The sequence below is a fragment of the Rattus norvegicus genome, chromosome 10, assembly GCF_021556685.1.
Source record: "Rattus norvegicus strain SHRSP/BbbUtx chromosome 10, alternate assembly SHRSP_T2T, whole genome shotgun sequence".
Taxonomy (NCBI): domain Eukaryota; kingdom Metazoa; phylum Chordata; class Mammalia; order Rodentia; family Muridae; genus Rattus; species Rattus norvegicus.
The window spans coordinates 94,621,005-94,635,049 of NC_141543.1; the positions used below are offsets into that span (position 1 = coordinate 94,621,005).

At 47.4% G+C, this 14,045-nt stretch overlaps 1 protein-coding gene across 2 annotated transcripts in view; it reads right to left on the minus strand.

The window, feature by feature from the left end:
- Plekhm1 (pleckstrin homology and RUN domain containing M1) overlaps positions 1-14,045 on the minus strand; it is a 47,811-nt gene that overhangs the window by 11,760 nt on the left and 22,006 nt on the right. For both annotated transcript variants that reach the window (XM_087572377.1, NM_001009677.3), the window contains 3 exons: positions 11,024-11,405; positions 4,123-4,405; positions 368-1,288 (listed from right to left, as the gene is read on the minus strand). In XM_087572377.1, coding sequence (XP_087428503.1) covers positions 368-1,288; positions 4,123-4,405; positions 11,024-11,405 — 1,586 coding nt within the window. The remainder of the gene's footprint in view (positions 1-367; positions 1,289-4,122; positions 4,406-11,023; positions 11,406-14,045) is intronic.

Here is a 14,045-nt window from a genome sequence, read left to right on the forward strand (position 1 = left end):
AGCACACAGTGGCCACATGTAACCTGTAACTCCAGCTGGAAAGCACAGACCCAAGCTCTTTCACTATTACAGAAGCCCTACTGGACAGCACTGAACAGCGTATCTTACAAAAGCATGCAAGCACACATGCTTTGGAAAGATCCTACGCCCTTGCAACAAAAGTGTATGCAGTGTAGCACTAAAGCAGGAAGGCCAGGAAGCAGGACTGCGCCCACAGGTCCCACCCAGCATTAGGAGGTGTCAAGAAAGGCAGGCAGGGGCTGTGCAGATAGCACTGTGGAGGACAGAGCTGCAGTGTAGGTGCCAATGTGCTGTACTCCACAGGACGAACACAGGCAGCTGGGGTCGGTGGCAAGTCAGTCAGCACCTGCACAGAAGCAGCCCTGGGAGTCGAGGCCCTTCTCGGTCGGGATGGCCACAAGGTACTGTAGCAGGAAGCCATTCTCCCTGGTGGCAAACTTCAGGACCTCCTGACAGTTTTCATCCAGACTCCCAGCAAGTGTCACAGCCTCCTGAACTGACTCTAAGTAAGACGCCAGCACTTTCCTGACTAGGTCTCTCCAGTGGGCGGCCTCCTCAGTGTTCTTGGCCTGCAGTTTGAGGACAGCCTTGGCCGTGATGATTTTGAAGAAGGCTGGGCCCCCAAGGCTGGTGTCTGGCAGGATGTCCCGGATGGTCTCCACTCCATGGCTATCACTTAGCATCTTCTCATTGTTTCTCACACGGAAACATTTCAGAGACTCCAAGGACAGGGAAAAGATATAGGGAATCCAGGTCCGGTCTGCATACAGGTACAAAAGAGACTCTTTGATAGCATCTGGCTCTGGAACCTGGGCAGATGTCCAGTTTGGCTGTATTCCCTGTGCACCTGCATGTTCTGGGAGCAGGGCTGAATAGGGGGGAAGGTTGTCTGGTGGCGCCTCTGGGGAATCCTCAGCCTGGTCTGGGTACTGGATATTCACCCACTCCTCCTCCTGCTGAGGGCGCACCTTCTGCAGAGCCTCCCGCACACGGTCAAGCCAGTCCTCAGCCTCGTCCTGGGAGGAGGCACGGAGAGCCAGCTTCTTGCCGGAGAAGACCAACTCAAAACGTCCATCGCTGTGTGCTGGTCCCACGGCCTCACACCGTAGCAGGGAGCAGCTCTCCACACAGGTGCGCTCCTCGTCACTCAGGTAGAGGCGGAGCTCCAGTGGGGACAGCTCACAAAAGAATTCCTTCCAGATGCCCATGGCTCCTCGCCGGGCTACTGTGCCCAGCTTCATGAGGCCCCGGAATGGGTTAGAGAGCCCTAGTGGAAGAAAAAAGGCACTTTAGACTGGGCCTGTCCCTTTTTAGTTCAAAGCCACAACTGGTGCCCGGTGTTCTGTGGGAGACTGCCTGCCATCCCCACGTGCTGTCCCCACGTGCTTTCAAATGGGACCCTGCATCTACAAGTAGGTTTCTGTACATCATCACCTGTCCTCCCTTCAGCGGGTGACCTCACCTCCAACATTTCACTGAAAAGATGGAAGGCTCAGACTCCTTCACAGGCCTCCTTGATGCACAGCCCCCCACCCTGCCAATGTGTGCCCAACTCTCCTCTCCCGCTGCCCCTTCCTCCGTTCTCTACTGGGCCATTCCTATTGGCTGCTGTCATTCCTCCCATGCTCACAAACCTTTCCTCTTAATTCCCATCACTTACTGCTACTGTACGTGGATGAAATATCCACAGCTATGCCTTGGATTCCCTGTTCCTTCTTTTTTTTTTTTTTCCCCCGGAGCTGGGGACCGAAGCCAGGGCCTTGCGCTTCCTAGGCAAGCGCTCTACCACTGAGCTAAATCCCCAACCCTCCCTGTTCCTTCTTGAATCTGGTCCCACTGGGCCATTGAAACTACTCCTTTGAGGGCCACTAAGGCCTACCTTGTGGTAAATCCAAAAAGGCCCCCCTAAAGCCCTCATCTCTAGCCGTCATCTCCCTGACCTCTCAAGCCTGGAGCACCTGAGACTTAGAACTTGTGCCTCAGCTCTATGGCCACCCTCCTCCTAGCTATTCTCACCTGCTTTCAGGGATTTATATGAATGTGTCTACATGCAAATCAATAATAAAAACCCAAGCACTTCCTGTGGCCCATGGGCCCGACCCCACACACCTCACCCCTTCATACTACCACTAACCACTCCCTTCAACTCTGGTTATCACTGTCGTTCCCCGGACACGTCAAGCACGTTCCCAGAAGAGCCCTGTTAACATTCTTCTCCCTGCTTGGAATGCAGATCACCTCGTTCTCCAGCTTTCCCTCCATGAATGTCGCCTCCTGGGTGAGGATGGACTCCTCTCACTATGATGACTTCTCTCCCCTGACCACTGTGGATCATCCCCCAGTATCACCATCTCATTACAAACACCTACTGGCTAAGTTTCCTATGCTGTGACAGCTGAGGAGCAGGAGTGGAGTCTCAGGAAGGTAGGACACTGTTCTCAGCACTCGGGACTGTGCTGGGCACGTCTTGGATGTACCTGGCACATTCACAGAAACATCTACTGTGTGAGGGGGAGGCCAGGCAGGTGAGTAAGTACCTATGTGCCACACACTGCTCACTGTTCTCTAGTTCCCGGGAACTACCCCAACCGGAGTCTAAAAGACACACTATTCTCTCTTTTCCAGTCTTCACAAGAGTGACAGAGAGCCTAGTAGCCTATGCATGAAGCACTGGCTCTCTTGCTGTGGTAGAGACTATCATCCAGTCATGAGACAAACCAAGAGAAACCAATAGGCTTTGGCACAGTTCTCTGCCAAGTCCCTAGCATCAGATTAGACAGAGACCAATGTCAGGGAAATCTGTAGGTGTGGTGACTTGTGCATTTAATCCCAGCACTCAAGAGGCTAAGGCAGGAGGATTGTGGTAAATTTGAGGCTAATTTAGGTTGAACAGTAGAGATTCAGGCCAACCTATGCTATAGTGTGAGACCTTGTATAAAAACAAAACAAAACACAACACTAGCTGGGCATGGTGTTGCAGGCCTTTAATCCCAACCCCTGGGAAACAAAGGCAGGTATTTCAGTTGAGTTTGAAGCCAAATGGTCTATATTATGAGTTCCAGGACAGCCAGGACTACATAGTGGGACCCTGTCTTGAAAAAAACCAACCAACCAACCAACCAACCAACCAACCAACCAACGCATTTTGAGCTAATACAATTAAGCTAGGGTTATTTAATGCTTTCTGGAATTTTCAGGGTGTGGAAGTCAAACCACACCATAAGCAGCACAAGCAGGGCCGAAACAGATAGCAGGTCTGATAACCCTGTTAGGTCTATTTCCTGAATCATCCAAGGTAAGGCCTTGTTTTTAGCATGAGCCATGAGAACAGCTGGCACTCAAGAGTAGGCTTCCTATGAGTTGTGCAGTCCCAAATGTCTTGGTTCAGTTTTGTTCATGGTACTGAACTTAGGGCATCACACGTTCAGTCAGTGTTTGATCACTGAACTATATCCCCATCTGTCCTTTGATTTTTTTGAAGATTATGCTAAGTTAACCCAGCTGGTCTTAAGCTCACTCTTGTGTTCTATAAACTCGAGACCCATTTGCTTCCCCTTACTGAGCAGCTGATATCACAAGGCTTTAGAACCCGCTGGGCTCTGCCATCCTATGTCTCCCAGCATGATTTTACTGAGAATACTTCCATTTCAATGACATAAGCTAGGAGCAGTAGCACACATCTGAACCTGGCACTTTGGAGGTGAACAAACGAAGATGGCTGTGAATTTGAGGCCAATGTCAGCTACATAGTAAGGACTAGGCAAGACAGGGCTATTCTACCTCAAAAGACCAGAAAAAATGTACTCTTATATTCTGTAATCAGGTTTGCTGAGGCACAGGCAGGCTACCTGGATGGCCCGCTGAGTGGGGTATCTTCAGGCAGCTCTGACACTGCTTTAGTGAGACTACGTAAGCAAGCACAGCAGTCAGTTTTCCTAAGTGCTGTCCTGCATGCCTAAGTGTCAGTGTTCCTTAACTCTACACTCTGGGCCAGGACTTACTCTGGAAGGACACACCACCTATTTGCAATGCCAAAGAGGACCTAGAGCTATCTTTTGAAAGACACTGTCCCTGGAGATGGGACTCTATAGCGTCACCTACCCATCTGCCTTCGATGCACCACACAGAAGTTTTTATGGTCTTGTGTCACCGCTGGAGATGGAGCTGTCTGGGCATTTCTGTAGTCCAGCGAGGACACACACGCTTTGTCTAAGGCCCCCAGGGAGCAGCTCTTTCTTGGTCCTTGAGAAAACGGCCCGTGGAGAGCAGTCCTCAACTCTGGAGTCCCTTGCAGAGGAGATATGCAAAGATCTGAAGTGTTCTTCAGAGCATGCTCCTTGGGAGGTCGGCAGAAGTCATCTTCAGAAATCCAGCTCTTGCCTTTCTACAAGAAAAAAGTAATGAGGTGATCTTTTAAGAGTTAAATATTTTGTTACAACTCACATATAAAATCAGCCCACTTTACCCATTTTACATTCACATCAGCAATGTACAAGGTTGATGTTGCTGGGGGAGGGAGGGCATGCACATGGAGGTCAGAGGACAACTTTAGTCAGTTTTCCTTTTCCTTTTGCATCTGTATGGGGCTTCTGGAGGCCAAATCAGTTATCAGGACTGTGTGGAACACCTTCATTTACATGCTGAGCATCTCGTCGCAGTTTCCTTCTAACCTCTCCAATCTCTGTCCTTATGTCTTCCTGCCATGCTGATCTGTGAAGTGCCGTCTCACTGTGGTTTGGATTTGCCTTTCCTTAATGTCTAAAGGCACGAGAACATCTTTTCATATTAGATCTTGATCTTTTCTTTAGATTTTTATTTTTGATTGGGCTTATAGTTTTGTTGTTAGGGTTGACTAACTAGTAAACCCTAGTAACTAGTTCAGATGTCCTTGTACTGGAGCAGGGTGAGCCCTTTATTCAATTGGACTGATATTTTTATAAGTAGAGGAGACAGACATAGTGGCGTATGCCTTTAATCCCAGAATTTGAGGCAGAGACAGGAAGATCTCTGTGAGTTCTACGGTACAGCAGCCTGGTCTACACAGTAAGTTCCAGGCCAGACCCTGGCTCAAAACAAGAGGAGATGACACACACACAGAGGAGAGTGTCAAGTGGGGGAGAAACATGGAAGGGTGGAGGGAAGGACTGGAGCAATGGACCTACAAGCCAGTGCCAGGAATACTAAGCACCGAGAGGAAGATGGGAGCCATTACTCTTCACAGTCTGAAGAAGGAATCTGGCTCTCGGCTCAGTTCCCAGGACCAGTAAGGAATGCACAGCCGCCCATTTAAGCCATCTGATTTATGCTACTTTGTTATAACCACTTTAGGAAACCAATAAAGATTCCAAGCAGATTCTGGGTACCAGCCCCTCACCAGGCTACCTGACTGACCAATAATTTCTCTAACTCTGTGTGTTGTCTTTTATTTTTTATTTATCTCTCTCCCTCCTTTTCCTTTTAAGACAGTGTCTATAGCCATGGTTGGTCTAGAGCTCATTACAAAGCCCCGGACAGCTTTGTAAGAACCTCCTGCCTCTGCCTCTCAAGTGCTGGGACTGCAGAAGCCACAGGCACGAGCCACCATGCCCAGCTTCTTCTCTTTTCCTTCTTAATGGTGCCTTCTGGAGCCCTGAGATGTTTTATTCTGAAGCTTAATTTAGCCAGCTTTTCCTGTGCCTGTGTTCCTGTTGTTTTTGCCTCAGAAGCCACTGCTGAAGCCAATGCCACAAAGATTTGCTCCTACGTTTTTACTAAGAGTTTTATTAGTTCTTACATCTCTGTGAGCTGTTTTGAGTCAGCTTCTGTGTAAGGTGTAAGGAAGGGCTGCAGCCTGATTCTCTTGCAGGTGGAAATTCAGGTGTCCCAGCACTTCAGGCTCTTTAGACTTGGAGATCTGGTGTGAGGGAGGTGTGGTGTGTGGGCTTAGTCCTAAATTATTGCTTCTAATTCTGTTCCCCATATTTTGCATGTCTTTGAAGCCCCTAGATCCTGCTCCCCCACCCTCATAGGTCTATGTGAGCCTGAAGCTGCTCACTGAGGGGAAGTTGGGGAGATCAGGAGTCAGAAGGCCTATGAGAATATTGTTTAGTTCCTATTTTTCACTGTTATAAGCCCTCTCTGCCCATCTATGCCTAGACATGGAAGGGCAGAGACAAGGAAGCTGGCTGGCTGCACTAAGTGGCTGTCTATTCAAAGGAAATGAGTCACACAGGCAGGACCCACCCACCCCACTGCTCTGGTAAGCGCTACCACTCTAGCTCTGACATTGCTATTTCCAACCCCTAAATCAAGACTGGCCTCCCTGCTGATACAGACAGGGAGGAGGGTTCAGGCTTCGGCTGTGTCAGAGGGGCTGGTTTAGACAGTTTGAAAATTCAGATATGACGAGACTCCTGAAGCCAAGAGAGATTGGTTTTGACTCAGGCACAGAGGAGCTTTCCAGAGTTGGGCTCCCAGGGCTCTTCATGGGACTTTCAGAGTTGTCAGGTGCTTCCCTCTACCAGGGACAGGATGCTGTGCTTGCGGGCAGGGTGGCTATTAGGGACCATGTGAAACTGGTCTGAACAAAGCCTGTCTCAGTGGCCAAGACCCAGATGATTCCCTGAGGAAAATGGGTATGAGAAATAGCGCCCAGGAGTCACTTGGCCATCCTGGTGATCTCACACATACCTAGTGATCCTGCCCTGTATAAGCCCTAGTAGGAGAGGACATTGTTCCTCAGGATCCCACCAGCCACCACCTGAGAGCCTTACAGGCCCCCGGCTCAGTTCCCCTCACTGCCCAGACAACATACTACCCTATTTGGTGATAATCTCTGCTCACCCTATCCTAGAAGGCTGTTGTGAATTACCATTTTCCTTGATAATGTCAAGCAAACATGCATGGCACTGAGACACAGAAGACAAGAGACAGTTTTCATCATTACTAGTCTGTGTGAGTGTTCAGGGACAAGTATGTGAGCAACTCTGGAGTCAGTTCCTTCTGTCCACCCTTATTTGGGTTCCAGCGATTGATTCAGGTTGCTAGACTTGGATGTCATGTACTCGGACTCCTTGAGCCATCCTGCCAGCCCAAGGACCGACCCTATCAAGTGTCTTCAATGTAAAACAACAAAGGTGGATGGAAGGTTCTGAAGGGGTGGAGGCAACTGTGGATCCACAGGAGAGGGAGACTTGCTTCTCTCTCCACTCAAAAGAAAACGACTACTAAAGAAGTATTCAGGGTCCTTTGACCCCAAAGCAGCCACTGAGGGGTGACTCTGTACAGAAGGCTCTGTTCCTCTCAAACAGTGAGAGGCAGAGTGTGTGTGTTAAGACAGCACCGAGGATGTATCTGCCTCGTGGAGGAGGTAGGGAAAGAATACTTGAGCTAATAGATTTTGGCTATGCCATGATCACCCTCTGTTTTCCTTTTCTCTTGCCTCTTGCTGCACTCTTCCACATTTGGTGGCTTGGTTCCTTCAAACTGTGAGGAACTCACTGCTGACCTGGGATCTACACCAGAGCAGACCTGCCATTAGGGATCTAAGTCAACAGACCTCTGCCTGCGTCATTAGGTGTCAGGAGGCTATGGCTAAAGAACATAATGGTCTCTGGACCATTTTTCCAAAGGACCAGACTTTCTGTTCACTGTTCTCATTATGCCTGCATGTGCAACTGCAGGAGGGGACCCCATGCTACAAGCAGAGAGTGTTGGGACAGTGTCTAGGCCAGGCTTAGTCACCTCAGGAACTCCCACTCCCTGTGCCCTTCCTCTATAGTACTCAGTGCTAGTGTAATTATAATGTGCACTGTTACTTCTCTAATCTGGTGACTGTCCCAAAGGCCAGGGCTCTTGTCTGTCCTGTTTCATTGCTGTATCCCTAGCACCTATCACAGGTGCTTGGCTCACAGTTAATGCTTTACAAAGAAAACTTTTGAAAAAAGAAAGACTGAATGGTTCTCAGGACTTAAAAAGCTGATGGTGACTAGACTTCCCCATCAGTATCAAAGACAGCTAAGGAGGGGTGATGAATGCTAAACATAAGGTAGAACAGAAAGCCGGACGGTCTCGGACGGTGCTCTTTAGACCTGTGGGTTGGAGGCTGTGACAGCACTCAGTACTGAGCACAGGCGCCTGTCAGGAAGGACACAGGGGACAGCCACTGTAAACGCCGGATGATGTAGGAACTTGCCCCATGTAGGGAGCAGATAGGAAGCTCAAGGTTAAAACTGTGGATGGAGGAAGAATTCTGTTGACAAGTTAGCTACCCTGACCCATCAGTTCCAGGACCCTGACAAAGTACTGTGTCTGAGACCAAAAAGCAGAAGCTCTATTGGGGGTAAGGGTGAATTTGGTCAGCATGGTCGAGGCCACACTTGGGAGCCGAGGTGGGACGTAGGCAGCCACCTCTTAAAAAGCATCCTTCTCTCTGCAGTTTGAGGCAGAAGCTGTGGGCCCCCTAAGCCTCAGGACAGCTTCACCACTGCCTAGAGACTCTCCAAGGGCTTATAAAAAGCATCTTCCAGAAGTCGATCTGGAACCATCTTCAGAGTGGTAAAAACAGAGAATCTGACCCAGTTGTTATACAGACATGGTATTCATCATAGTCATATTCTGTGTACTGAGCTAGATCAACCACATGTTCACATGGAAAAATATAAATTGGATCCAGGGAGGCAGATCAGTGGGTAAGTGACAAGCCTTGTGATCTGAGATTGATACCCAGAAATCACATGGTGGAAGGACATACATAACTGGTCCCCAGAAGATGTCCTCTGACCTCCATCTGTGTGCTGTAGCACACTCAAGTGGCCACACATACATCTGCACATTCCTTATCACTCACTCACTCACTCAATCAATCAATCAATTAATCAATCAATGAACGACAAGCTGACTGCTACACATCAATTATAGGGAGTAAAAGCAAGAGAACCAGAAATGTAAAGTCATTCTAGGCTCGGTACATGGCCAGTCTGAGGCTGGCATAGTCTACAAGAGACTCTATCTTAAAAATTCAGGAAGAAAAAGAAATCACCGGAATTCAACTCAAGAATAGGTTAGAGAGATGGCTCAGTGGTTAAGAGCACTGGCTGCTTTTCAGAGGACCCTGGTTTGATTCCCAGCACCCACAACGGCAGCTCACACCATTTGTATGTAACTCTGGTTCCAGGGGATCCAGTGTCCTCTTCTGACACTTGTGGTACACATACACATCTGTATACAAAACATCCATACACATAAAATAAAAATTAAAACAAAATAAAATGTGATGGTGTCTCACAAAAGATAAAATGGCCTTATTCAAGCAAATGAAAAGGCATTCCTTAATCACCAGAAGCACATAGAATAAAACCACTACGAACTAGCACTTCTCATCCACCAGGACGGCTATAATAATAGACTCCTTTGAAACTAGGTAATTACAACTGTTGGTAAGGATGCTGGAAAATACATCAGTGGAGACTTAAACTAGGGCAGCTGCTTTGGAAAACAATTTGGCAGCTCCACAAAATGTTAAATATAGAGTTACTATATGATCCAAAAATTCTAATAGAATTTTATGTGTCTAAGAGAATTAAAAACATATGCCCGTATGAAATCTTGTACACTATATTTATGACATTATTTGTAATAACCAATAAGTGTTAACAGTTCAAATGTCCATCAACACATGACTTAGTCACACAATGAAAAATACCATGGGCTATTTATTCCTCAGCAGTAACCGGGATGAAGAACTAATACATGTCGTAACATGGGTGAACCTTTTGCTGTCCTTCTTCCTGCCTCTGCCTCCTATGTGCTAGGATAACAGGCATGAGCCACCACACTCAAGTTATAAAATACCATGCTTAGGGGCACAGGGGATGGCTCAGTCAGTAAAATGCTTCCAACAAAGGTGAGGACCTAACTTAGGACCCCCAACACCCATGTACAGATATGGATGAAGCAGCGTACCTCTGGCCTCCACATATACATGTATGTGCACAAATAACTGAAGCCAACCCCCAAACATGTTATTTAGTCCCGTTTCTATGACTTTTCCAGGACAAATCTATTGAGACCAAACAGTGATTATCTGAGGTTGAGTTGAATGACTGCTAACAATGTTTCTTTACATGGGGGATTGAAATGTTCTAAGATTAGATTGTAGTGATAGCTATATAACCCAAGCAAACTAAAAAGCACTGACTTACACTCCTATATGGTGGGTGAATTATACCCCAGTAAGTCAACTTAACTGTGCTATCTTAATCTAGATTGGCCACATTTTTCTCTCTGTTTTTGAAACAGCATCTCACTCTGGAGCCTTCAATTCACCATCTTTCTGCTTTTACCGCAGAGCACTGAGATTCTAGGTATGCATGACCATGACCATCTGGGGACCTGACATATGGGTACCCAACAGCCACTGTTGGTGTAGTGACTGCCACATCTGACCACAATGTTCACAAACTGGTTCGTGTTAAAAAAATAAGTATTTCATAGCCAGGATTTTATGAAAATTTGATTCTAAGTATTAAAAAGAAAGTCAAGTCTCAGGCACTCTTCTCCAAGAGTGTAAACTCATGAACGGTGGCAGTTCAGAACTGAGATTGGAACAGTGTTGCGCCTGCCTGTAACGCCAACACTTGGGAGACCGAGGCAGTATTGAAAGATCACACCGTCAGAGGCCAACCTGGGATACAATGTGAGTTCAAGACCAACCTGGACTACATAGTGTGACCCATCATAAAAAACAATAAAAATCTAAGCAGAGTGTGGTATCAGATGGGGGTCACGTTTTCATGGATTGGTTATGAAGACAAGGGGAAATATTTACGGGACTCAATCAGTGTAAACCGTGACTCATCTCCACCTCCGACACCCAGACACATTAGTTCACATCGCCATGCTATTAATACTGCCCACTCAGGGACAGGCATGCTCATAGGCTGGCAGAACCACTCAGGCTCCAGATGTGCAAACTTCAGCTCAGAGTAATTTCCGAGACTTCCCTGAACAGCTTCACACTCACCGGACTCGTAGGAGAGGAAACCACAAGCTTCGGTCCAACTCTGCCATATTCCAGGGCCTTCCAAGGCTCACTTCCTTGGTCAGCTGCTCCGGCCACGGGACTAGATGGCTGCTGGTCTGAAGTGCTCCCAGCAGGGCCAGCTTGGGCAGTGCCTAGCGGCTGCATGTCTGGACTCTCCTGGGGCTGATGCTTGTGGCCACTTGAAGTCCCAGAGGATGTATGGGCAGGAAAGGGCTCTTCAGATCCTTCAAAGAGCAGGTGTGTGCTGTTAGCTAGGCTGTGGAGGGAGAGGGGGGTCTGGAACATGGGGGTGTCTGACTCTTGGCTTGGTCCGCTGCTTGGTGCAGAATTTACCTGGGCTTTGCTGAATTCCGACAACACCCTAAAAGATTGAAAACAGAGAAACAAAGAGACCGCTGTGACAACTTGATGGCTACGATGCCCACGGTGACTGTGGCAGTGGTAAAAACCAAAAGCCACTGATTATTAAAAGCAAACAAAGCAACACTCTCTAATCACTCACTGCATTCTTGTCTCCCACAGAGCCCTCCTCTCAAAACTCCTCACTGAGGCTGGGACTTGGGCACAGTGGGCAGGCAGGTGACTTGAGGGGGCCCCATCTCAGGTGGCACATTCACTTGGCAGAAATGAGAATTTGATGTGAGTGGAAACGGACTTCATTCTGAGGAGGTTAACTGTGGGCCTAGGGAGTTTGTTTGACCAAACACGGTTGTCTGGTCAATGGCTCCCCTATCTGTGGCAGAGCCTCCTGAACAGGTGGTGTCTCAGAGTGGATCCCTCAGAGCTGAAGCCCCAAAAGTCTGCTCTCTGAGGTAGGGAATAGATGAGGTAAGGATGTACTTTGTCCACAGGACAGTTATGGAGTACCAGGACTGCAGTGAGGTACAAAGGCCTCTTCAAGGTTGACTTCATAAAGAGGCTTCGCGTCCCCAACTCACTGCTGAGACTCAGTGATTTCCCAAATGTGTGGAAGAGTGTGCACAGGGTGTAACTCACTAATGTGTCCTTGTGGGGTTACCGCCCCTTTCCTTCTTACAGGGGTCACGGAGAGTCAACATTACTGCCTTTGTATACATATATACTTCTGGGCCTTCTGGAATGTGCCCTGGCTGGTGACTGCTCCTCCCTCTCCTGGGCTTCTGGGAATCCACGTTCTCTTTCTAAAATAAACTATTTGTTATCTCCTCTTCCACTTACAAAACAAGTATGCTATGGATAAATGCTGGCTGAAAAGGCAACACGGCTTTTGACTAGAGCCCAAAGATGGCATGAGGTGGCCCCACTGGCTTAGATGGAATAAGCTCCCATTAATGGAAATAATCTTAGAATGCAAAGTACTTGCCTGGTCATCAGAACCAGAGTTCTGCTCTTACCTACACCACCCCAATCCTACCTACATTCCAAGACAAGGGGTCAACAGGCTTCACCGACTCATTCCATTATAAACAAATGGCTTTCACAGATGCCAAGACACTTCAGTGGGTAAGGGAACAGGCTTTTCAGTAAATGGTGCCATGGAAAGGAGGCAATCACATGGAAAAGAATAAAGCTGGATTGCTATCTCACACCACATGTAAGTAACCAGATGCATCTAAGACCTAAATAAGAGCTAACACTATAAAACTCTTAGAAGAAAATGTAGGTATAAACGGATCTTTGAGCTGGGTAAAATAATGAGTTAGGTAATTCTCAGATGTGACATCTAAACCATAAATAATCAATCAAAATAATATACTGGACTCCATCAAAATGAAAAACGTTTGTGTGAGGCAGACTTGCCAAGTAACTCAGGCTGACTCTTCTGCTTCAGTGCCCTGAATGATAGGACTATCAGTATGCACAGTCATGCCTGCATAAAATCAAACTCTTATGATTCATAACATATATCCATGGGGTGGTACATACCTGAGTTCTAAAACTTGGGAGGCTGATGCAAGAGGACTGAACTCAGAGATCACCCTGGGCTACACAGTAAATGAAACCCTGTCTCAAAACAACAACAACAACAACAACAACAACAACAACAACAACAACAAACACACACACAAACACACACTGCAAGAGAAGAAAGGGAGGGCTGGGACGTACAGCTCACTTGGCAGGCCACTTGCCTGTTTTATGCAAGAAGGACAGTAGAAATGACAAGACATCACACAAGGTTCACGAAAAGGTGGTCAGCACCACTGACCACCAGGGAAACCGGAAACAGCATAAAGATGCACTCTTCCTACTCACTAGAATGGCTACAATGTCAGAGAGAGAGAGAGAGAGAGAGAGAGAGAGAGAGAGCGCAAGTGCGAGTGTGTTGGCAAAGATTTGGGAAAACTAACTTTTTAAAAATTTATTTCTTGTAGACAGGATCCCAAACTTGCCGAGGCTGGCCTTGAACCTGAATCTCCTCCCTCTACCTCTCTCTCTCCCAACTAAGGAATTAGCTTGTATATATTAATAGTAGAAATATAAGATGGTGCTGCTGCTATAAGAAGCAGCTTGGTAGCTCCTCAGAAAATTACTCAGGGTTGCATGCAACTCTTTTCCAGGTCTACACCTATGAGAATCAAAACATGTCAGATAAAATTTGGACACGACTGTTCACAGCACTATTACCTGAACAGTCAGGAGCAAAGAGCAGTCCACTAATTGGAGAATGAACACACCATGGCAGATGCACCAAACGGGGTATTATTCAGACATGGTGCATGCTATAGCGTGGATGAGTCTGAAACTGTATCCAGAGCGAGAGACCAGCTACCAAAGGCCGTGCATTACATGGTTCTGTCTGTACAAAGTGTCCAGAACACACAAACACAGAGCAAATGGCAACGCACTGCCTTTTCCTTCCATGGCAATAAAGATGCCCTGGTAACTGTGCATTTTGGCTTGTGCCTGCAGTCCCAGCACTTAGGAAGTGGAGGCAGGAGGATAGTGATGAGTTTGACGTTAGTCTGGTCAGGGCTACACGGCAAAATCCTGCCTCAAAAATCTGCAAGGAAAACAAAGG